The sequence below is a fragment of the Parasteatoda tepidariorum genome, chromosome 6, assembly GCF_043381705.1.
Source record: "Parasteatoda tepidariorum isolate YZ-2023 chromosome 6, CAS_Ptep_4.0, whole genome shotgun sequence".
Lineage (NCBI taxonomy): Eukaryota > Metazoa > Arthropoda > Arachnida > Araneae > Theridiidae > Parasteatoda > Parasteatoda tepidariorum.
The window spans coordinates 60170969-60197246 of NC_092209.1; the positions used below are offsets into that span (position 1 = coordinate 60170969).

A 26278-nucleotide genomic window follows, 5' to 3' on the forward strand; every position below is an offset into this window, starting at 1 on the left:
AATAACAATTAAAGTTTTCATTTAAATTATGAAAATATTTTCACCCAACCCTTTATAAACCCACTATATTGCTATTTGACCCCTGGTTAGCTAATTCGCTATTAAAGATTAAAATACTCATTTTTAAATGATAACTTATAGCTTAACAAAAGTTCAAGAATAAAATACTAATTGAGAAAAGTTAAAATAAGTTATGCTAAAGCCAGTCAACTGCCTTTTGTATATTGGAAATATACAAGCAATAGTAATACAGATTAGTAAACTTTTGCTTTAATAATCATTGAAATCTTAGAGTGATTTTCTAATTTCCAAAAATAAAAATAAATTAATAAAGAGAAAATTTAAATAAAACTAATTATTATTCATATTAAAAACTATTTATTTTATATAAGGTATTTTAACATAGTTTAAGAGAGCTTTTGAAAGAAAAATTCGTGTTAAAATCTTAAAACAAATTTTTTTTTTTTTGTTTTTTTCTTACCAAAAGAAAATTATTATAGTTTTGAAGGAAGCTGTTTTATATAATAAAACATACTTTTTACATATTAATAATTCTAAAGAACAAATTTTTTTTAAAAAAGCAATTCTGATTTCATATACATTGACAATAAAAATAAATTTGGCATAACAGCAAATTAAGAATCACAACTGTAGTTTTTGAAAATGGAATTTCATTAAGTTTTAAATATGCATAAATTTTTCATTTTCTTTATTTAGATTGCACTTAAATTAATAAATATTAATTGGCACTTTGATTTTGCCTGATCGACTTCGGAGCTTTATAAAAACAAATACTTATTGAACAGATTGCACTGTCGAGGCTTCTTGTCCAGCAACTTCCCCTGATGATCTTGGCGTGCAATAAAACTTCTTATGTGCCAAGAAATTAGACAAGTAATTAAAAGATATGTCACAAGATTTACAATATTTTGCTCCTGCCTTTGAACTATAAGTACCAGCCTGACATTGTCCTTCATCCGTCAGGGGGCGCTTTATACCTTTTGAGGAGGCAGCAGTAGATGGTGGTGGTGGTGATACTGTTTCACTCTTCAATATCAAAGTTTTATCATCCACCCTCAAAGGTTGTTCATTTTTACTCAAAATACCATTCACTATGGGTTTTACATCAAGACTTGACGAACTATTACTATGCTCGGCAGCTGAGTCATGTGGCGTAACACCTCTCACAGATTCCATGCTGTCGTTTGTCTTCGAATGATTTTCAAGACTAGGGCGACTATTCACAATGTTTGACATAGTTTGTGAGGATATAAGGTCTTTATGAACAAGTTTGACGTGTCTCACTACGTTGCCTTTGTATGATGATGAATACCCGCATATTTGGCACCAATGAGTCGTGTCGCCAGTCGCGACTGGGTCATCCGGTACAGCTTTGATCGCGACAATATCAGTCGGAAACATGGTTGGAGAAGGGCCAGAAACTGGACTCACAGCCAGAACTGTTTCCCCCTGGGGTGGTTCAGTACCTATTACAGACTTGATTCTGTCTGAGTTAAGCCGTGAGCCAGATGGTTTTCTGCTGGCGCAACCTATCTCAGTACCGCCCTCGTCCATACACAAGATGTAAGCTTCTTCAGGTGTTGAGCTGTTTTTGTCAAGATGTATTCGGATGTGAGTCCTCATACCTCTTAATGTGTGACCTTTGTAACCACACAAAGAACATCTGAAGGATTTAATACCCGTATGTGTCACTAAATGTCGTTGGGCAGCACTCAGTGTCGGACAGTAGACGTCACAATATGGACATTTCCTCTGCACGACACAAGGATGTTGCCTTAAAAGTTCTTCTGTTGGGTAGGCATTCTTACATTTTGTGCATTTGTATTCCTGATTGTTTCTAGAGAAAGAAGGAACTAGTGCAACTGGTTGTGCAGTATTAACTTCTCTCTTGGGACAATAATAAAGTTGGTGGGCTCTTAGATTATCTATGGAAGAGTACTTGATGCCACAGGCCATGCAGTAATACTGAAGCAAAGCAGCAGCAGCATGCTGTTGATTTGGGGAAGACTCTCTTGAATCGACGACATCCGAAACTGGGGGAGTTCTCGTGTTGTTGACTCTTGGAGAGGACAAAGGACTTTTTTGCGTCTGTCTTACAACTGTAAATAAAAACTGTATTTTAATACAATGCTTTTTGGCGGCAGCAATTTGCAGTTAAAAAATCAAAAATAAATGATAAATGCTAAATATGTAATAAAATACAAAATGTTTAACCTGTTAAGAAACCTCCGAAATACATTTTAACTAAGTGTAGCAAATTTAAAGTTCAAAGACAACACCATTTTAGTAGCTTTAATCCATCATTCATTTTATTAATTGGAAACAATCCCCACGACAACCTTTTCTGAAACCTCAAAGTCATTGGTTTTGATACATCAATCTAGCTTTTATATCGCAACCTAGATATTTTATAAAAAGCAAGTTGTAGGTGCGATATGACCATGACTGGCTCTTGCGCTATAACTCCAAACTAATTAGATTATATGTTTAAACATTGATCAGTTCTCAACAAAATTGAATATAAAATTTTAATCTATAGTTCAATTGAAGACCTCTAGTTATAAAGAAGTAACCACCATTTTATAATGTAGAGATAAACAGATTTATATTTTCATGAAATATGTAATTATAGTCGGAATAAACTATATCCATTTAACACTAGAATTCCCAAGGAAGTCATTTTGACTGCTTTTTAATTAAAAGTCATTTTGACTGCTTTTTAATAGAAAAACAATGATGTATATAATGACAGAATTTCTACGAATTTTGTAACTTTTTGTACAACATATAATTTTTTATTGTTAATATTTACTAATAACTTGTTATATAACTGTAAATAATATAAAAATATTAAAAATTAATTTTAAACAAATTTCCTTACACGTTAGTTATTCCTTCACAATCCAGTCATTTTGACTGCTTTTGGACAATATAGGTACATACTAATTTTCAGTCTTTCTTAGTGTTAAGAATAAACTTAAAAAACTTAGTTTCAACTTAGAAAACTTATTAAGTATTAAATCCCATAATAGTGCTAAACATTAGTTGAGCAAAATATTAGTTCTTGTTCTTATAATTTATATAATATAATATAATTTCTGGAGTTAAACTATTATGTGAGAAGTGAGTTATAACTTTTTTCACCCGAGATTCTCTAATTTCTAACAATCTATTTATAACCTACGTGTTTCATCTCTGTCCGAAGAATCAGCGTCTTCTGATTTAATTCTCTCAGGTGAACCAACTTCCGGTTTTTGTTGAACAGTTCTTGAAGCACAGTATCTGTTCTTGTGTACTAAGTAATTTTCATATTTGTAGAATACAATGTTGCATTCGTTACATTTACTGGTCCCTTGCTTCACTAATACTTGAGGTGGACCTAATACTGGAGCAGGAGGTTCAGCACAAGGCATCTGTGCTCTGGCAAGGAGGTTCAGCTCGACGCCAGGATTGACTATTGGCATGACGGGCAATGTATGAGCTGTTGATGGTGTTTGTTTAGTGCTTTCATCCGTTGATGCTGTAGATAAAGATGTGAAGACAGGAATGCGGCGAACACCTAAAAAGCATTAAAATGCAATTTAGTTTGTATCAAATGCATTATAAATCCTATTCTAATTCACACAAAAAAAGGAACGTAGACTCAGAAATATGCTCATAAATTATTAGTAGATTCATAAATTACTAAAAGATCTTGTAAGGTATTTAGAAGTTCATTTTTATATTTCCTTCACTTTAAAAGTTGCAAATGTTAAAATATTTTTTGACCTCGGTGAGACGAATATTTATGAATCTAGGATAAATGTGGAATAATTATTGATTTTTGATTTGTTAGATATCCCGTTAAACCTAAAAATCCTTCCCAAGCAAAATCATGGAGCCACTTTTTATTAGTTTGTTTGCTGTTTATTTATGTCGCACTATAGCTGCACAATGAGCTATTGGTGATGATCTAGAAAATCCCTGAGGATGATCCGAAGACATGCATCGCAATTTTGATCCTCTGCGAAGGGGATGGCGCCGTCGCTTTGGTAGCCCAACACTTCTTTTTAATACTAAGGATTATTTGGAGATACGTTGGAAAAAAATCGTAGTTACGTAGTATGGTCTGGAAAAAATTAGAAAAATTAACTATTCTTAATGTTTTTCATAGTTGAGTCAACGGTTTAAGAAATGTTATAACCGAAAACTTTTATCGTTAGTTTTTACGTTATATATTAGAAGTGTTATAAACTTAATTAATCTAAAAGTAAACTTTTTCATCGGAAATTGAATATTAATGAAACTGGAAATGGTTTGCAAAATTAATTGCAAGAATATATCAACAGCAAAAAACTACTCTCATCCAAGCATTTGATCTCAGATGAGGTATTTTCTGCGTTTTAAGAAAGTTTCCGAGGTACAACGAACAATAAAATAAAAAAACACTCTCGTTAATTTTTGATCTTATCATACTTTTTTCGTCTATTATGATAGACTCTAAATGGTTGAAGAACTAGATCGTGACTAAGTTGTTTAATCAATAAGAACACTTGATTTACAATACAGATCTTTCTCTGAATAAGCATTTTTGAAAATTTAAATACGGGAAGAAAGGAAAATATGATGACAACATTAAGAAACTGCGGTTACTTCTTTTGCTTTGGTGGATTTGACAACCAAATTAGCCAAAAATAAATAACTAAGAATATAAGAGTAGCACCCAGAAAATATGTTATTTTTGCTTAATTTCATGATTTAAAATATTGTCTGCGATATAATTTGCGTATACAATGTATAGCCCTCGAACTAATTGCATTTAAATGCTACCCTGAGAATGCTTCTAATTGCGAGTATTTGAAAATACATTAGCTAAATTAAAAATTATTTGGTACTTTATTTTAGACGGGAAATTTTTATTTTTAAATAAAATATTATCGAGAGAATTTTGGATTTAACTGTTTTTGGGTTTTGGAACGCTTCTGAAAGTTACCGTCATTTACAAAAAAAAAGCTACCAGAGTTTACGTCTTTGTTTTTTCGACTGTATTATAAAAAGGAAGACAAATCTTTATTTTAATGTATAGATATTTAGCTGTCACAAAAACATGCTATAAAAGAACAGAAGATTATAGTTTTTCTATTTTCCAGCATAGCAAAACGGTTCCCTTTTAGATTCTAAGAAATTTTGTATCAAATTATGGTATAAAGTATTTGAACTTCGGGTGCATTATTTGCAAAATTTATTTTACCGTAAAACCCATTTTTACCATAAAATCTTATACTAAAATTTTTATAGTAAAATTTTTTTAATTAGAATAATTCAGTGATTTCATCGTAATTGTTATTGTAAAAATTACGGTATATAAGATTTTTTTTATTTCGTAACATATTCCTATAAAAATGGATTTTACATTAAAAAGTAAAAGAAGAGTAACGGTACTTTTTACTGTAATTGGATCCGGAGCATTTTACAGTGCATTGTTATTTTTTTTTTTTTTTTTTGAAAAATGAATTTGTTGAACAAAGTAGCCCACATTCTTTACCTCCATGGAAGAAATTTAGTAAAATTTTTTTCTTCCCTTCCCAAATTATCACACGCACACTTTAAATACTACAAAATCAAAATTCTCCAAAATAATCAAATTTAGATTTAATAAAAAAATAAATCTAGCAATAAAAAAACTTATGTGGAAAAGAAAACTTATTAATTTTAAATTTTTACTTCATAAATACACATTGTGGATAATTCAAATTCGACGAAAATAATTCAAGCAATAATCGCAAATCGCATAAAGTGTGTATTTTGTCTCCATTAACATACCTGACTCCTGAGGTGATTTCACCGAATTCAATTTCATAGAGTCATCACGTTTTTTGATGCTTAAATCAAGAGGCGTTTCTACTCCAACGCTTTGAGGTTCTTTTGGACTCTTACAGACATCTTGCTTAACAGTTTTTTCCTTCACTGGTTTCACCGGCTTAACATCATCTTTTGTGGCATCCTCACCCCCTGAAGAAGGGGAAACAGAATTAACATCTGGGGCAGCACCTGGCATGACGGTATAAGTTGGTATCACATTCGTTCCAGAAGGTTCTGTAACTCCATCTGGTGAAGCTGATGGGTTTGGTATTATGATGTTGCCCGCGGGTACTAACCCAGCTGCTGGAGATAACCCACCGCCAGCAACATAGGAGCATGGAACGAGTATTAGTGGACTCGTTGATATGGCCGCGTAGAGAGGTTGATTAAGAACCATGTTGTAATTCTTTGGATTTTGTTCTTGTTGTTGAGCTGGGTGTTGTTCTGGTGATCTTGGTTGAGATGGTTGGCTTTGGGATGGCGGTTGCTGTTGAGATGAGTTTCCAGAATTTGGAGAAGATGAAGGAGGAATTGATTTATGAACGTGTCTTGTACTGCAATATAATTCTTTATGAACCTGAAAAAGGCAAATTGTACTTTAATCTCTCTTAACATACAAAATATTTTTTTCTTTATAACGAATTGATAGATATAGTAAAAAATATCATTTAGTTGTGCTTTTATTATTATTTTTACTCTATTGTATTAAGTAATCAGAATAAAACTAAAAACTAAAGACAATTATGTCCTAAACATACCAGGTAATTTTTGTAAGCTGTAAACTGTATATCACAATTGGCACAATATCTTGCCATTGGTGGTGTTGCCAGAGGTATGTCGCATTGTCCATCTGTACCAGGAGATTGACCATGCATTCGAATGTGACGAGTGAGACTAGCTTTCTTATCCGATGAATAACTACAATAAGGACATTTGAAAAGCCTGGACAATCTTGGAATTACCGGCGACAGTTCATTCACTGAGGCAGTTCGCCTTCTTTTCGCCAAGAATGAAGGATCCTCTTGTGGTACAACATCTTGCTTTTTTGCAACTGAATATTCTTTATTTACATGATTTTCTCCTTCTTCAGAAGCTGATGAACTGCTTATATTCGTTGTGTCTGAAATTAGAAAAAAAAATTTAATAAATAATATGGTTTTTTCTGTAATTACCACACTTACTTTAAAACTCCTTAAAAAAGGATGTCAAAATATACCAATGTAACAGTAATCACAAATTAATATCTAAATAAGGAAATAAATCAAACATAATCTGACGAAGCGTTATTGATATCAGTTAGAATCAAAAATGAAGGATTTTAATGCCTTGCCGGAACTTTTTTTCATCGGGAACTTCCTTTCTATTTCACTGTTTCGTTCACCAAATAAACAGGTTTTTGAATAATTTTAAACTCTGATGATATTGTTAATGATTCATCAGAATATGGTAAAATCTTTTTCCTCTCTCAATATTTATTTTAATCTGAAACCTCTAATGTGTGAAAGTTTGGGATATTATTTTTGGCATGGATTAAAAAAAAAACATTTTATGGTCAATATAATGAATAATATATTTTTTCTCTTTAATATTGGTTGTTACAGATATTTATCACACATTCTTTATTTAGTACCTAAATAAACATAATTTATAAACCTTGAAAAACAACCCTGATGCATTTCAAAATCTCATTTATACTCAAAATTAACATTGCAAAATTTCTAACAATCAACCAAGCGAGAATTACATCTAATAATAAGTTGGGATTGAATCAATCGTAGCTGCAACACCAATAACTCAACCATTCAATTGTTGATCGTTTTATTATTAGTACCGTATTTAAAAAAAAATGTTATCTTCGTTTTAAAAATAATAAAATTGTAATAAAACTATATAGGAGAAATAGTGAGAACTAATTATTTCTCATTTTCTGAAGTTAAAGTTACAGTAAAAGTTAAGTCTAAAAAGTCTTATCACAATTGTGCTTACAGTGCTTTTTTTTTAACTAAATCAATCATTCCCTAATTTACCACTATTTAACATTATAAGTCGTGCCTTTTACTAAGAACCCAAACTAACTCTGAATTTAATTGGTAGATTACATTTGCAAGAAGCTTCTTCTAGCTCTTCATAGCCATTTGACAATAAACTGATATTTCACTTCGTTTCTGCATAGTCGTTATCCCAATACTTGGATTGTTTCATTTTAATTTCTGCGAAATTATTCTCCAGAAAACTGTGACTTAGTTCCTGACAGCCACTCCGTAAAAGAAGAGGAAATTCAGAATTTGTTCACTAGGTGGCACTAGCTAAAAGTTTATATAGTTATCCACAGCCACTTGACAACAACTAGACATTATTAAGTAAAAAGACACACTGAAGCAATTAAAACCTTTCCCATAGCTCTCCCAAATATGTTTTACTTTTATGTAAAGATATGCATTACAGATATATTAGGAGAAACTGGTGTCTCTAACACAATTTTCGATAACTAATTTATTTTTTACTTCATTTCTGTACAGTCATTATCTTAGTACATTTCCCACTAATTTATGCAAAATTATTCCATACAACTTATTGACTCATATGCATCCCGAAAAAGGAACGCAAGCTCTGAATTTAGCAAAAAGTTTAAGACATTTAAGTAAAAAGACACATTACACACTGAAGCAATTAAAACCTTTCCCATAGCTCTTCCAAATATGTTTTACTTTTAATTAATCAAATCACTGATGAAAGGAAGAATAACATGGAGGGCAAGATAAATGGACAGGAACTTCGCTGTACGTATATTTACTTCCACCCACTTACATAACTTTTCCTTTTACTCACTCATTCCGACAAAATCCTTGCAACCCAAAAGCTTTGTAATGAAATCCTGATTGAATAATTAATCCTCACTTCTGAGAGCAAATGCTTTTCATGTTCAAAGCAAAACTTAATGAAAACTACCGTGGGAGAAGCTGGTCTTTCCAACACTCCGCTTTGATAATTAATTAATCTTTCACCTCAGTTCTGTCTGATCGTTATCTTAATACATACTTCGAGAGCTGCATTTTATTTTCGGCTAAATTAGTTTTGTAGAAATGGCGTTTTCTAATAACGATACTTTGGGTTTATTGCTTATCTCTACCGTATTCTGGAAACAAATACAATAATAAAAAAAATGTAATGATGTTATTCAGACAATATGATATCTTAATAAATGTGACATTATTCAGAAAAATGTAGAATGGTATATATTAATGGATTATTTTGTAGAAGTAAATGTTTTCCAGGTTTAGTAGTGTTTCTTTTTAATGGAATAATGCGTTCTTTCTTTTATTCATACATCAATTTATAATGCAACTGTCCTCTTATGTAAATAATATAAATTATTTAATGATTCTTTTATTCTTTTGTTTTAAATATTTACGATCCAACAATTTGAAGACGTTTCATCTCATATAATTTTGAAAGAATTGAGAAAGCAAAATTAAATCCTTTTGGATTTATCAATACCAAAATTATGTTGTTGCTTATTCCTCATAATCTTACATACGTCAGATAAGCTCTAGAAGGTCACTGACAGCAAGAAAATCTGCAAAAAAGGGGGATCTGAGGTAAGATCCGCCTTTTAAACTCAAAGGCAAACCAGAATTCAGGCGAAGCTGGTTAAATACAGCACTTTTTGAAAATAAGGGAGATCTTTCTGTCTTCCTCAAAAGTAAAGCACTCAAGATGGCCACTTGCAAGTCTTGCCAAAGCAGTCTGGGTTCCTAGGTAGCATTAATGTCCAGCAGGGTACCAGGGGATGCCTTATGATACCATTGATGTGTAGGTTGTATACGCCATAATAGAAGAAGTTTTGATCCTTCAATGGAACAGAGTTCGCACTTGCAGTGGCTGTTTCGCCTTCACTGACCTCTTTCTCCAAGTTAACCAAATTATTTAATTATTTCAATACCAAATTATTTAACAATACCAAATCCTATTTAAAAATGTGTACAGTTTTTGCTCGTGTAAGACTTGTGTACTGAAAGGAATGTATAGAATATGTAGGATGATCATTTTTCGTTAAACTATTACAGAAAAATTAGTTTTGAATTTGCAATAAACGTTTTAAAAATAGTTTTCGATTATAAAAGATAATCGCATGAAGATGATTAAGGTAAAAGTGATATATGTCACTTTTATTTGTATGGTTTACATATTCAGTTCAAAATATGTTTATTTTAAAATAGATCTAAATAACATCACCCACATTTTGTAATAGTATTGCAGCATTTTATTTTAAATTTGTTAAATACTTTTTGCGTTAATTTCAATACAGAAAAAAATATGATTTACCTTGGACCCATTCGAACTAGACATAAGCCCTTAATGGAAAGAGGGGCCTAGTGATTTGCTCTTTTTAGTAAACAAGGGAGGAGGACGGGTATTAGCAATGCTTATGTAAGACATTAAAATCACATTGATTTCAATTTTTATTTTTAAATTTAAAAAAATAACGATAGCAATAAATAAATAAATAAACTTGGAAGGAAAAACATTGAATTTTCTTTATTGGAGTTTCAAAGGTCGAGTTAAAGTTACAGAAGAAAAAAAGAAGAAAAATTAATAAAACATAAGTTCTGTTGTATGTAAAGGTACATCGTTTATTTGATTTTAATCATAGAATTAGATTCACACAGTGAAGCCCAAAGGGGAAAAAAAATTGGGGAGGGGGAGTATTCTGCGACTTTCTTGCATAATTAAGGGGGAGTTTTTGTGTTTCTTTTATTTTTGCTGACAAGGGAAGGGAGGCCCTAAGTTACAAAAATTATGCTTTGGCAATATTAGGACGAGCCCTTTGATTGACTGGTGAATGCTCCACGGATTCCATTTTGTATAATGGATTAATATCGTTATCCTCGTGATTATATCAATAGTTGAAATGATATTAACATATTTTATTGTAAATTTTACGGCCAATGATACAATAACAGAAAATATAAATATTTTGTAAAAAGAGACCTGTTTTTAAGCGTTTTAACTTTAGGTAATATCTTTCAAATAGCTAAAATGAATCTGAAAATATATAGGTAAGCTGTTCTGTTTTCACATAGAATGAGAAAATAATTATCACTTAGGCTTATAAATTAAACCTGTTTGGAATAATAACGAAAATGATTCTTTTGCGTTTAGCTAAATAACATCATGTTTTGGACATTAAAACTTCTGAGTAAAATCCATTAATCAGGATTTCCTTTTCTTATAGCTTTTTTTTACTATTATGATGCAAAATAAAGAAAAAATTCAAAGAATGAGACTGAAAGTACTGATGCATATTCATAAATTCATAATGCACATTGCACGAAGAATTCATGAATTAACTGGTTCTCTTCAACACGCTGTGCCAATATTTATTCATGTGCAAAGGAACAGATTATTAGAAAATTTAATATAATAATAAAGTGTATTATTATTTAGTATAGTCATAATTAAGGATTTCCTATTTATCCAAAAAAAATTATTAATCACCAAAAAAAAAAGTTATTACTCAGCTGGTACGAATTTTCAGAGTTAAAAACTAGTCAATTGTGGCATTACGCTTAGAAAAAATTTTACCAATATTATTTAGATAAATTAGTATCTTTGGTGTATTTTAATTATTTCTTTCAGAGATTAATTTACGCCGAAAGTCAAGTGTTGCTTTAAATATCTCGTACATAATCTATAAACCTTTTTATTTATTAATAGACCTCGCTTAGCTGTTCGTATTGGATCAATTATAATTTTTAATGTTAAACAGGAAGGAATTTTCACACTTCTCAATTTATAAATCTTTATTTTACCAGTTTGTTGTGCATAATATAACATTTTATGTATGATATTTTTTGTGTATAATATTTTTTTTGTTCAATATAACGTTTAGTTCTTCGTGTGATTCATAAATAAGTATTTTAAATGTATAGTATTATTACTTTAAATATACAGTTAACATAAACGCTTGTTTAAAAAATTTTTTGATCAATTTAATTTTTTTTAAGATGTCTAAGAAAAACTAGAAATTTTCACTTTTTCAAGAAAAATATTTTTATGCAAACATAGATTTAAGAAAAAGAACTGATACCTTTGTGAAATATAATCTTAATCATAACTTCCGTAAATTAACACACGAAAAAAAACTTTACAGCCTGTCAGTAGATGGCAGCACTAATGTTTTTAGTACTCTATACTTTTTGTACTGGTTTTAAAATTTTCTATTCCAAGTCAAAATTTTTAAAATGTACAGGCACACAGTTTACTTTCATTGAAAATAAAAAAAATTAAACAGTGAGAGAGAACTGAATGTTTTAAAAAGTAATTTTATTTACTGTAGCTATTTAGAAAAAAGAAACTAATTGCGTCCAAAAACGAAGCAAAATAGCAATTAGCAAAGCAAATTACATTTTAAAGATAGGAAGCAAACTCGATATTCTTTTTTTTTTTTTTGTTGCATATTTTCTTTCTTTTTTTTAAATTTTTTCTTTTTTAAAGTACTTATAACATAATTTGCTGAATATTGAAAATTTTCTGAATTAAAATTAATTTTTTTTTCCCTACTAATACTAAAAATATATCGAAATCACATCGTCAAATTCTCTTTTATTTATTTTCTACCAATGACTAACCTGTTTTGTTATTTGTGTGTTGGTTGTCTTCTGTGTCTGTATCAGAACTAGGAGTTGTAATGTAAGTCTTTCCTTGACAATACAGGGATTGGTGGGCCTCCAAAACTCTCCGACTATTAAAATTGATGGCACAATTTTCACATTTATATAATCCATCTACAGTAAGAAAAAAAAATTAATAAATAAATAAATAAATATTTAATAAAAATCAATATACAACGCCTTGTATTACCATGATTGAAACTCATTTTTTTTTTATTCTTTGCAATAATTAAAATGGAAATATTCATATATAAGAGAAAAAAAATTATCGAAATTTGACGAATTATAATCGAAGTTTTTAACAATAAAAGCGGAATTAAAAATATTAAAACCTTTTTTTGATTTAAATACAGCTTTTTATCGAATGGTATGATATTTTCATAACTGTTGCGAGTTTGTGACAGTTATTCATGACTACAAAGTTGTAACTATCTTTAATATTATAAAAATGGAGGAAAATGTTAATAAGGATGCAAGCTACAGTTTTGCGAAAATAAAAAGCGTATTTCGTCAAATTTTTCATAACTGAAATGTAATTCTAGCGCAGCATAGTCTAGGCTCGTAAACATTTTTAAGAATTAATAATTATTACGTGTTTTTGGCTGTTTTTATCTACGCCAAAAAAGGTAATATTTTTAAAAAAATAATCGAATTTATTTGCCTTTTTAAAAGCGCAGATATTACGAGAAATTTTAAACCAATGATTTAATAATTTAAATTCAATTGATTAATAATTGATTAATTATCCATTTAAAGCAATATTATCAAGAATTAAAGCAATGAATCTTTTATTTTTAGGTTCTTTGGCATGAACTCTATAAAAAAAAAACTCATATTGATTGATTTCATTTCATTACCTCATTTCATGGTCTCGTTTATTACAAAATTCAAATTTACAAGGCATAATATAACATTCATAGCAGATTACAAACACAACTCGAAATTCAATTTCTAAGCAAAGCCCAAGAACAACATCTGGGAATTCTTTTTAAGTTCATGTCTTTAAATAATGCAACTAACAATTCTAATTCTGCGTCATTAAATGAGGAAACTCAAATTTCCATGTTTGTTCATGTCTTTAAATAATGCAAATCCAAATTCTATTTCTGTTTATAAATAATGCAACTTAAAATTCTGTTTATGTTCTTGTCTTCTAATGAAGCAATTCAAAATTCCATGTTTTTTGCTCGTCAACGGATTTATGGATCTGGTCTGACGCCGTCAGACCTTTGGAGATAAGTAACAACAACAAAATTCCATGTTTGTTCACATCTTTAATTAATTATATTCTCCAAATTCTATTTCTGTCTTTAAATAATGCAACTCAAATAAATTATGTTTCTGTTTTTAAATAATGCAACTTCAAAATCTGTTTCTGTCTTTAAATAATCCAACTCCAAAATCTATTTCCGTCTTAAAACTATACGACTCAAATTTTCATGTTTGTCAATATCTTCAAATAATGCAAATCAAAATTCCATTTCTGTTCACATCTTCAAATAATGCAACGCAAAATTCCATTTCCGCTCACTTCTTTAAATAATTGAACTCAAAAAAAATTTTATTGACTCTAAAATCGGATTATATGACACAGTATTTGTCTATTATTACACGAAATATCAACACTTTTGTTTCAAATCGTGCTAGCTCAAAACATGAAAATCAAGTTACAGTGTTGAAATAGTTGAAATAATTTACCTGCTTCAGACATTCCACAATATGGAAAAGCCATGGGGTAATTGCAACCATTAATATATGGTACACATAAAGTCGCAGCGGTTCGGTCTTCTGTCCGTTCAGAATCTTGTTTTCCACTCGCTGATGCACTCGGTGAGCCAACAGAACATCTGGTAGAGGCTGGACTTGAAGTTTCATACTTGAATTCTGCTTCTCTTGATGCATTTCCATTATAAATTTGTTCCTGAAAATAAAAGATTTGATCTAATTATAATGATTTTAAAAAGCAAATGTGATGTTATAAATTTTGTGTCTATATTCTCAGATATCTATAATTTAATGTCTGAAATAAAGTAAAACTAAAAATTTTTTATCCATATTAATTAAATGTGTTTAAAATGAATCATTTTAATAATGCTTTAATTTCACAATGGGTATATAAATTTTTTGTCTCTCAAAACTTACAAGACGAGTGTAAGCAATTATAAGAGGAGAAGCAAAAGGATGAATGTAGGCAATAAAACCCTGGATTTTCGGCTGTATCAATGAACATCTACAGTTATAAAATCCATTATATTAATTAAAAGTGCTTATAAAGTTTTATTTTAATAACTTTTTAGTTTCCCAATTGGTATTTCAATTTCTTGTCTCTTAAGAGGCTGTCAAGAATTTTTATAAAGTTCTTGATTTTCCACTATATTTATCAACATCCAGTATGTTAATTAAATATGTTTATAAAGCTTCAATCGAAGAATATTTCAATTTCACATCGGGTAATTCAATTTTTTATCTTTATAATTTTGGAGGAATTTTTATAAAGCCCTACAAAGAATTTTTTCAAATATAATTTTTTTTTCTCCCTAAGAAGAGTTATTCCTTTGAAAGAGCTACAGGAACAATAAGAATTATTTTAGGAGTCATTTCTATTATAAGGAATCATTTCTTATAAAGAATATTTCCAAGCAACGTATGAAAAGTGAGAAAGATACCACATTTTATGCAATTGCTTTTAGAAATAAATAGCATCGTTTAAATACAATAGTATCATTTTTTATATTGAAAAATAACATCCAATAGACCTAGCTTAAATTAAAATAAATCATCGAAAGCTTCAAAATCACTACTGTGGTTGGAAAATTAAATGCTGAGTACATTAATTCAAAAAATTCGCACTAAAAAAGGAAGAAAAAAAATCAGTAGTAGTACAATTATTCTTACATTTAACTATTAATCAAACATTACGCTTGTATGAAGATATAACTACTCAGAACGATTTTTAATAAAATATTTAATAAATATAGAGAGCATATCTGAGTAGTTCATTTGATTAATTAATTTTTCCTCATTTTTCAAAGTTAAACTTTATTTTTTTACACCTTTATAATTATTTTAACTATAAATAAACAAATATTTCAAAAGGGGAAAATCTATCTTCTCTTACAAGAAAAAATTCGTTAATAAATATTGAAAAAAATTTAAATATTTTATTAAATTTCTTTTAAATTTACAATACAATTATAAATATTTTCTAAAATGATATCTCATTAAGCAGACATTCATAATTTTACAACAGATTTCTAACTTATTTCCTACTAGGCTTTTCATTTTAGCAATGAAATAGTTTTTTTCTTTTTTTTTAAGTAAAAATTTGAGCTACTTTTTTTATTGTACTTAGCTTAATTATTAATTGCATAACTAATTTTGCATCTTTTTTTTTTTTTTTTTTTTTTTTTTTTTTTTTTTAATGAATAAATTGTAAAATGTGTCAGCTCTTCTATTTATGATGCTGCCATCTATTAGGAAAATTTATGAACTAGCACGTTCTATTTCTATGTAAAATTAAATATTTCATATTTGAATATGATTCCCTTACAAATGAATTAAAATTTCGTAGCATTTAAAAAGTGCTTTATTCAAGCTTTTGAATATTTTTGAAGTAAGTTTAATTTATTTAAGCATTTTTTTAGCACGTGAATCACTTCAGGATTCAAATTTTCCTATTTATGTTATTGCTTTTCGATACTAGAGGGCAGCAGCATACCATAAACTAGAGCTAGCAGGCTAAATTTGCTTGCAACAGACAAAAAATAATATATAAAATTTTATAAACCCGAGTCAATCCTCTTCTCAAATCTTTTCCAAAAATAAAAATTTATTTTATTTTAATATATTACAAATAAAAAATTTATAATTAAAAATAAAAAATTTTCTTTTTGTAGAATGAAAGTAGTCTCGCTTTCTTTTGTCATATTTTAAGTTATTTTTAAGTATCTGATTTTAAAGTGGCATATCCTTCACGAAGTTTAGTTTTGGTTTTGATTACAGGTTTTCTCGAAAATTTAGAACTGACAGTTCATTTTCCTCCTCTGCTAATCACGAATTTATTTATTTTTCCAAACTTGTGTCTTATAGATGTTTAAAAAAAATTTAAAAAAAATATTTTTAATCGTTTTCTGTTAGATGATTTTTGTAAAATAGTTTATAAAAATTATCACTCTTTCATAGACGTTTTAAATTTCCTTTTTTTTTTTTGACGAAAACTGCTATTTTCCTGAATAATAAATAATAAACTCATGAGGGCACATCATCCTAAAAATAATGATAATAATAATTAAAAAAATATATATTATTTTGAATTTTTTCAAAATAGCAGTTTTAGCATTTCTATAGCGTTGGTAACATATAGGAATGGAAACGTATCACTATCCAATACAGTTCTAGCTTTAAAACATATCTCTACATTTCAAACTGTTTATCTTTTTTGAGTATAAACTCGGATTCTAAATTCACACTCTATTTCTTGTTATGGCAAATACACCACGATTTAAGTAATATCCCCATGTAGGAAGAAACCTAAAACCATATGCTTTTAGGTTTTTTCTTTTTTTTCTGTCTTTTTTTTATTTTCCTTTTCATTCCTTACGAAAATAATTTTTCTGGTTGTTTAATTGTCTTATGTAAAGTAAAAAAAAAGGACCACTGTGTATATCTTTTAATCCAATGATCGAATCTTCACGTTCTAGGACTCGATCTCAATGGTTCGAGAGGGTGACCTCAAATATACTAACTAATTAGTGAAGGTGATACTTTAAGTTACGAAATCGGACACAAAAAAGTACTTTCTCTGAATAAACTTACCTTTTCTGAGCCAGATAAGGGGATAGTTGTAATCTGGAAAATATAATTGAAAAAGTTTTGCACACAATTATGAGATTCATTTATCAAAAAATAAATTTCGTAAATATTTATAAATTTTTATTATTTTATTTAATAAAGGTCGAAAAAATTTTGAATTGTATGGTACATAATTTTTTACATCATTTAAAAGAATCTAATTATGCCTGACAATATACAAAATTTGAGCGAAATTAGTCAGCTTTTTCCTGAGAAATCGAATTTAATTTTTTAAAACTCGAGTCCTAGATCGTGAAAATTCGATGATCAGACTAAAAATTAGTCAAGGTGGTCCTTTTAGTATTTATTTATTTCGCTAACTGTACGTTATTTTAAGAATTTAATTTTTATTTATTCATTCATTCATTCTTTTATTCTTTTATTCATTTATTCATTCATTCATTCTTTTATTCATTTATTCATTCATTCATTCATTCTTTTATTCTTTTATTCATTCATTCATTCATTCATTCATTCATTCATTCATTCATTCATTCATTCATTATATTTAATTTTATTTTATTTTAGTTTATCGTCATTGAACTTTTTACTCTGTCAGAAAAAAAGTTAGGGTCAAAAAATTACAATATAAATTACGCACTACAATTCTATAAATAAATAACCTTATTCAAGATGGTGTTTTCATCATAAGCTTGAGGACTTCGTGCCTGCTTGGTCCTCAGATTCCTGATCTCATCGCGTTCGTCAATTTCACTGTCGTCAGTGTGTTGACTGTCGCTGCTCCGCCGTTTTGCCCGATTGCTTTTGTTCTTGTGCAGTAAGTGTTTAGAATGTGTGCGTGTTTGGAAATCATTCCGGATGACGTCCGATTTTTGTGTTATGGCACTCCAACAATGACTCACTAAGATTTCTGTGTCGGCCTCGATATCGGAGGTAATTGTGCACCAGATAGAGGATTCTGAAACAAAGACAGAAAATTAGTTACAAATCCTTTTTATAAAGGGTGTTCTCTAATCACTGCCCATAAAGTATGTTTTTATTAATTTTCTCAAAATTAAAGTAAAATGCAGCACATTTGAGATCGCCAATTACTATTTTTAACAAGAAACACGCATTGGCAAAATCTAATTTATTATGGTTGAGAAAGTCGGGATTGAAAACATGAAAACCTGTTTGATATCCTATGATTAATCTTGGAAACGCTTTTAATAATATTTTTTCGCATCTCCTCTTGCAATCAAACAGGTTTTGACGTTTTCAATCATGATTTCCTCAATGGTGATCCGTTGAAGTTCCAGAGCGCATTTGTGTTTTTCTTGCTTAAGTATTAATTTTCACAGCCTAATGCGGGTAATTTTTTTGCTTCATATTTAACCAGAAAATCAAATATACTTATATACTTATTAAAGAGGATTGTTATATCAAAGTGATTTCAAAAGTTCATTAACTATTAAACTATTTATATAGTTTTCTAGTTAAAAATTCATTAACTATTAAATTATTTATGCATTGGGTGACTGTAAGATAAAATGTCCATCAAATAAGTGTAGCGAAGTACAGTAAGCAACTGATCTATCTTGAGATTAAAAATTATTTAACTTCAACATTTTGTCAAAGGAAAAGGTATTTTTTGGCTTTTTGTTTTCCCTAACACTAGAAAGACGGAAAATTAGTATATACCTGTATTGTCCAAAAGAAGTCAAAATGACTGAATTGAGAATGCGTAAATAAATTTGTTTAAAATTAATTTTTAACATTTTTTATATTATTTACAGTTATATAACAAGTTGTTAGTAAATATTAACAGTAAAAAAATTATATGTTGTGCAAAAAGTCACAAAATTCGAAGCAATTGTGTCATCATTGTTTTTCTAATTGAAATTAAAATCAGTCAAAATGACTTCCTTAGTCAATTTAGTGTTAATAATCTCTATACAAACTTCAAAAGTGAAACATAAGAACCGTATCCACTCAACTTTACAATTCAGATTTTCCTAAATCATGTTTTACGAAGAAAAAAAAATTATTTCGACTAAAAACTATTCCGTGGAAGAACTAAAAACCAACCTTATGACTTTTCATGCTATTTCTATTTTAAGAGGAAATTTAAAAATGAGTAAAAGTTTAAAAACAGTTATGAAAAGAATGCATTATTGATGAATAAATGCATATTTTTAAATGCATTTAATTTTATTTCCTTTCAGGCTAACACTTATTAAGCATATACTTTTTAATCAAAATAATAGAAAAATAGAAAAGTTTGATATAAATAAGTGATTTTTGTTATTTATTAATTATTGTATTTATCAAAATCACAGCTTTTAAGATGTAAATTTATAAATAGTTCTCAAAATTAATAAATTTTTGAAAAATAAGAATGTTTCAAATAATAAGTCGAAAACATATATATGAAGCAACAGAAGTATTCGAATTAAACATTATTTGGCCTAAAATGGAATATTTAGTTTTATCCTAGACGCTTTAATTGTGAATGGCGGGATATTATTTGTAAATTTGTAGTGTTGTATTAATTTGATAACTGGATATAAAGATATGTTGAATAATTCCGCGGCTGTGGTAATTTAGTGATTTTTCTCTGTTCAATTAGGATGCTCCACCCCTTGCTCGTTTTACTGACCAATAAATGTTTGCTTCTCCTACATCATCGTTTTTTCTTGATTGTCTATGTATTTAAAAAAAATCGCAAATAAAACAACTGATTTTTATTATTTTATGTAAAAACATTTTGTTACTATACTAATCGTAATGAAATGAATGATTGCATTGATTTGATAAAATAATCAATTCTATATTCAATAATAATTTAAACTTAAGAATACAGAATGTGACATAAATAAAAAATAAGTGAGAAAATTTTTTTAATCGTTAACGATAGATAATAAGAACCTTATAATATTACACAAATTTATTGTTCTGTATTGTGTTGCACAGTTTTGATTCAATTTTAATAGTTGTCAAATATACTAATTTACCTGCCTTAGTATATTTGGTACTATGTAAATTATCGCCAATTACAATCAGATCAAAAGTGACTATTTTCAAAATTAATTAAGCACCATTGTTATCAATAATAGTATAGTGATTTTTTTATGTTTCTCCAAAACGAACTAGTATCATTTTTCCATTCATTTTGCCTTATAATTCATAGTTAATTTTTTATTTCAGTTATAGTGATGATTAACAGAAATGTATGGCGAGTTTTTGATTGCTCCTAAATGAATTAGTTCCTTTCCTCCATTAATTACGCTTTTTAGTACATAGTTTATTCTTAATTTCGATTAGTACCTAGTACCAAAATTAATCACAGGCATCAATAATAGATGGTATTGCGTTTTAATACACTTCCAAATAAATTAATCACAGGCATCAATAATAGATGGTATTGCGTTTTAATACACTTCTAAATAAATTAATATATTTTCTCAATCAATTTTTATTTTTAGTATACAGGTTTTTTTTTTACTCCAGTTAGTGCTTTTTACCAAAATTAATCAAGCATCATTGGCGTTAATAGTATGGCGACTTTTTTACCTTTCTGCAAAACGATCTAGTACCGTTCCTTCATTAATTTTGATTTTCGGTATATAACTTTTTATTTTCTTTACATTAAATCCATTTGTTTTAAATTATTTAGTTGTTTTCAGTCAAAAGCACAATTATGAAAAGAAATAAGCTTGTGGTTTCAGGCTGCTTAAACAATACTAATTTGGTGAAGTACTCCGAATATTCAACCTCACTCACGATAATCATTGAGTTTATTTTATAAAAGAAATAAAAATATAACAAAATATCTAAGAACGTGCAATGAACTCCTTTTTTGGTTAATGAGATCTACAAACAAGGAAATATCACTGATTAATTTTAATAATCGTCTGCAGTTTCATTCATATTAATGGCACTAGCTCTAAACAAATGATAAAATTTTATTTTTCAAGCGCCCCTCCTGAACTATCTATTGAAGTTTTTGAATAATTTTTAGGACTGGGAGCTAAAATTGTCCCATACACCCAGATTTCAGGTCTCTAGTTCAAATAGTAACGAGGTTATAAGAGAAACACGCAGACACACAAAGTCTCATTTTGTTACTATCGATTGTATCGATTACAAAAATTACGGAGCTACTTCTAACTAGTTAATATTTTATGACGAATCAAATCTGCTGTCGAGTTGTGTCTGGTGCATTAAGAGCACGGTATGATAAACTACATAACTGGAGCATTATTAACAAAATAATTTTCAATGAATTTAGGGGGAAAAAACGAAAAGGTTTCTTGCATATTTCGATCTCTCATAAGCAGATTTTCTTCATTTCAAAAAAACTCTTGCCTAACATTTCAATTCAATGTATGAAATTGTTAAATAATGATAAATTAATTTTATTTCATATTTTCCATTTTCTTTTTAAAATTGGTATAAATATCCGGAATTCTTTTAAGTCATTTGCTTGGCAAATAGAAAAAAAATTAACAGATAAAATTAAGTATAACTTTCCTAAATCATTCCATCTGAAACTCTGGAATTACCATTAAATTTAGAAATGATTGTTTGAATACAAACAAAGCTTTAATTAAGCCACATCTCGAAGTTGATTTCCTCGTATACAAACAGTTTCGAACATTGTGTCTCAAATAAGAGGCTGAAAATAAAAACAAACAGTAGCCCAATGATTAACAATTAAAAGCGAAAGATTAACACCACTCAAATTCCGTTCACCGATTAGAAATTTAAGTTCCATTTCCAAAACAACTCGGAAACAAACTTTCGAGAACGAAAAGAAAACATTTATCGCATCGCCTCTCCTATTTAATCTGGCGCATAAATTATCCTTCCAACTGAGGAAATTAATAATTAATGTCGCGGGTGCAAAACTAAACCGAGCACAGGAAAGCACTATCAAAAATTTCCACTTGGCGATATTTAAAATGTGGAAAACGAAACTTCCAAAACGAGTGCAATAGGAAATTACACCCGTCAGAATTTTCAACCCGAATATCACAAATAAACGCCCAAATCATTCGAAAGCTAAATAAAAGGCGGCTTTTCGAACGATTCCAGAAAACTGGAAGCTTTTACTGATCCTGTATCCTGATAATGTTCTACCCTTCTCAACATAATTATTCTTCCGATCAGGCAGCATCAGAAAATGATGAAAAGAGGAAGTTGAATTCAGTGATTTATAGCAGCACTAGTAATGATGATGAATTAGTGAGTTCTCTGTTGTAAGCAAGCGCCCTTTTGCTGTATTCGTCGGGTTTTGAATTCAGAATCCCGCCTCTTAGTTACTAATGGCCACTAACAACGGAAGCCAATGGACAATGGGAACAGGAAAGGAGGCTTTCTGTCCAATTTTGAATCGCACCAAGAGTGCCGAGATTGGGTCCTAAACCTCGGAGATGCAGGCCGATTTTACCAGGAGTAGTAACTGTAACTTTCCGGTTTTCGAGTTATCTATTCGGAGTTTGATACGCCTCTGTGGTAATCTAATGTTTCATAATTAAGTGCTATTTGGTAATTGAGGCTTTTGTGTATATTTTAAAATTGAATGCGTTGTTGAATGATGAAAATTAAAGAGAAATTTCTTTGAAGGTTCAAGAATAAATGGATCTTGGATTTTAAATTATTCGAAAAATATTTTTCGCAATGTTAAGTCTTAAATAATAAAGATTCAATATTCTTTTACAGAATAATGGGAATTTTCATTCTAGGAAAACTATTTTTTCAGCAATGTATTGCAAAAAAGCAGCGTGTGTAAACCGAACGATTGCCAAAGAACATAACCAAATGTTCAATATAACTGCAATTTTTACTCTGGTTTGAACATTATGAATGAAAAATTATTAAAATGGTTGAGCTACAATTAGGTTTGAAGAACATGATTAAACCCATACAACCAAACCCCGTTATAGTGAACATTGTTTATAGTGAAATCTCGGATATAGTGAACAAAATTTTCGCTCCCGTGCCTTGCTATACACAGATATTATTTTTTGTGGATATAGTGAATCAAAAGAAAGAGGAAATTGGATATTATGAACTTTTTTCTGTTTTCGACAGATTTTTTATCTTCATTTTTTGGTAATTTTGTAATTTCTACATAAAATATATAGACTGATTTTGGAAACTATTTATTGAGTGCAATGTAGCCATAAGCATTTTCTCTTGTTTGCTTCTTCTATCTCAGTTTCCCATCCCTAAATAAAGACCATCCCTAAATTTTTTGTACGTAAAACTAAGAGTAATGAAAAATAAAAGTTAACACAATTTTCGTTACTACATATTGTTTTTTAATCATTTTCTGTATTTCTTTTTATAGATCATTTATTTAAATAATGTATAATAAAAAGGAGCAGTTCGGAAAAATTAGTTGAAATTGTTTGCAGTATGGATATAGTGAACTCCCGGTTATAGTGAACCAAAATTTCGGTCCCTTGGAGGTTCACTATAGAGGCTTTGTCTGTATAACCAACGAACGAAAAGGCTTTTTTAACCTATTTGTATGATAAAGAAAACTATAGCTTTTGAAATGAATCAATTAGGCGTAAGAATCAAGATGAATGATTTATAACCAACAAACGAGAGAGCATTTAAGAGCTATTTGTTTGCTAAATAAAACTACAATTTTTGCAATCTTTATATTTGGTGTAAAAACCAAGATGGGGGATTTATAAACTACGAACAAGAGGACATTTAAAATCTATTTGTACGTCATAAAACTGCAGTATTTGCAATGATTATATAAGGTTAAGGTTATAAAAATGAGGTGAATAATTTGCAACCAAAGAACGGGGGGGGGGGCATTTATAACCTATTGATTCGCTAAATAAAGCTACAATTTTGCAATCTTTATATTTGGTGTAAAAACCAAGATGGAGCCTTTATAAACTAGAAACAAGAGGGCATTTATAATATATTTGTACGTTATAAAATTTCAGTTTTTTCACTGATTATATTAGGTTTTAAAAGCAAGGTGAATGATTTACAACCAATGAACGTGGAGACATTTATAACCTATTAATTCGCTTAAGGCGACAAGGGGCTTTCAAATTTTTTTTTTGAAATTATGAAGGGATTTGCCTGAAATTTTCAGAATACATTTATATTGTTAAAAACAACTTTTATACAAAATTTCAAAGAAATATTTCAAAATTTAAGAAATTAAGAAATTAAAATTTTTGAATTTTTTATGTTTTTTTATATTACTCCACGCGTCTGAAATTTTGTCAAAATGACAAAATTCTTTTAAAATATTACATATTAGGTAATATTGAAAAAATTGTTGGGAGTACTTTTTTTATTTTTTATTATAGAAACAAATAACATTAAAAAAACAGTAAAAAACCTACATTTTTAGGAAAAAATCATCATACCTCTATAAAATATCATGTATAAAAAAAATTCTATTCACTTAATTCAAAAAACTTTTCCAACAAAATGTTAATAATATTCATCAATATATAGCATTAAATTCTCAGGTCAATAGAATGAAAATTCATTACGCTGGAACAGTTTGAAATTTGTAAATTTGTCAAAAAAGACATTTTGAGAAAAATGACATTTACTACTTTTTCATTGCAAATTTTACTTCTGAACAAATATTTCTTGTTTTTAATATAAATACCTATAAATATTGTCTAATGAAATAGTTTAATAATTATATACTTTAAATTTCTTTAAAAAAATTAACAAAATATTTAACTAATTTAAAATTAATTTTAAACTAAACTAATTTTAACAGTTACCTGCATTCAAAAAAAGGTAAACAAAGGGGTGTGGTCAAAACTGAAATGGTCATAACTTCATCAATTTTGCTCTTATTCCAGAATTTTTTTTTTTTAAATGTTCAGTTAAATGCCAAGATTTCAGAAATATAAAATGTAAAATATCGATTTTTTCACAAATTTTTGCTTCTTTGAAAGTCCCTTGTCACCTTAACAAAACTACAATTTTTGCAATCATTATATTGGGTGTAAAAACCAAGATGGGGGATTTATGAATTGGCTAACGAGAGAACATTTAAGATCTATTCGTTCGCTATATAGAACTACCATTTTTGCAATCAATATATTTAGTGTAAAAAACAAGGTGGATGATTTATCTAAACAGCGAACGAAGGAACATTTATAACCTATTTGAAATTGCAATTTTTTTACAATGATTATGTTATAAAAATAAATCACCTAAGACACCACAAAACTTACCGTTGTGTGATAGAGAAGTATTGGGATTGCTCCCTGAGGTAGCTGATTTGAGGAGTTTGAGCCATCCACCGGACTCGTCCGTAACGGCGAAACGGAGCGCTCTTCCTTCTTCGTCTTTGGTCTGTTATGAAATAAATAAAATTTATAAAACTAAGCACTTTCTGAGCACTTATGTTTTAGTAGAAAACATTCTAAAAGCACAAATTAAAAGTTTAAAATGTTGATAGACGTTTCTTTAATTTAACCCCGTAATTTATGCTCTCGAGTTAATTCGAGCGCGCTAAACAGGCCAAACTGTGCACACTCGAGATAATTCGAGCGGCGTTGTATTTTATGCTGCTATAATTTCTCACGCTCGAATATGATCAAGAATTGAAAATAACAATGTGAAAGCAAAAAAAAAAAATCGTTTTATCAATATTTATCATTTACATATAATTGTATGCTATAAAACTTATATATTCAAGAATAAAATATTGCCTTTTTCCATGAAACAAAAGCGTAGTATATCAAAATTGTCCACCGAAAAAAAAGACAATGTTCAAAAGTGTGTTTTTTTACATTAAAAAAATTTTGCTATTTTTTTGGCCGGATTTTTTCAAAAAATCTGTGCGCTAAAGGGTTAATCAAAAATCCGTTATCAAAACCAAAATTAAGGAAAGACCGGACACTCTGACAGGATAGTGATGATAGTTTATTATTAATTTATGA

General features: G+C 29.0%; 1 protein-coding gene across 2 annotated transcripts in view; it reads right to left on the minus strand.

Annotated features, from left to right (window-relative positions):
- Window positions 1-696: 696 nt before the first annotated feature.
- Window positions 697-26278, minus strand: part of LOC107442891 (zinc finger protein ush) — a 192785-nt gene continuing 167203 nt past the window's right edge. For both annotated transcript variants that reach the window (XM_071182419.1, XM_071182418.1), the window contains exons 3-10: window positions 25568-25688; window positions 18011-18306; window positions 14235-14457; window positions 12495-12650; window positions 6621-6982; window positions 5824-6439; window positions 3206-3580; window positions 697-2120 (exon numbers count right to left, since the gene is read on the minus strand). In XM_071182419.1, the coding sequence (XP_071038520.1) occupies window positions 796-2120; window positions 3206-3580; window positions 5824-6439; window positions 6621-6982; window positions 12495-12650; window positions 14235-14457; window positions 18011-18306; window positions 25568-25688 (3474 nt within the window). In that variant the 3' untranslated portion in view covers window positions 697-795. The remainder of the gene's footprint in view (window positions 2121-3205; window positions 3581-5823; window positions 6440-6620; window positions 6983-12494; window positions 12651-14234; window positions 14458-18010; window positions 18307-25567; window positions 25689-26278) is intronic.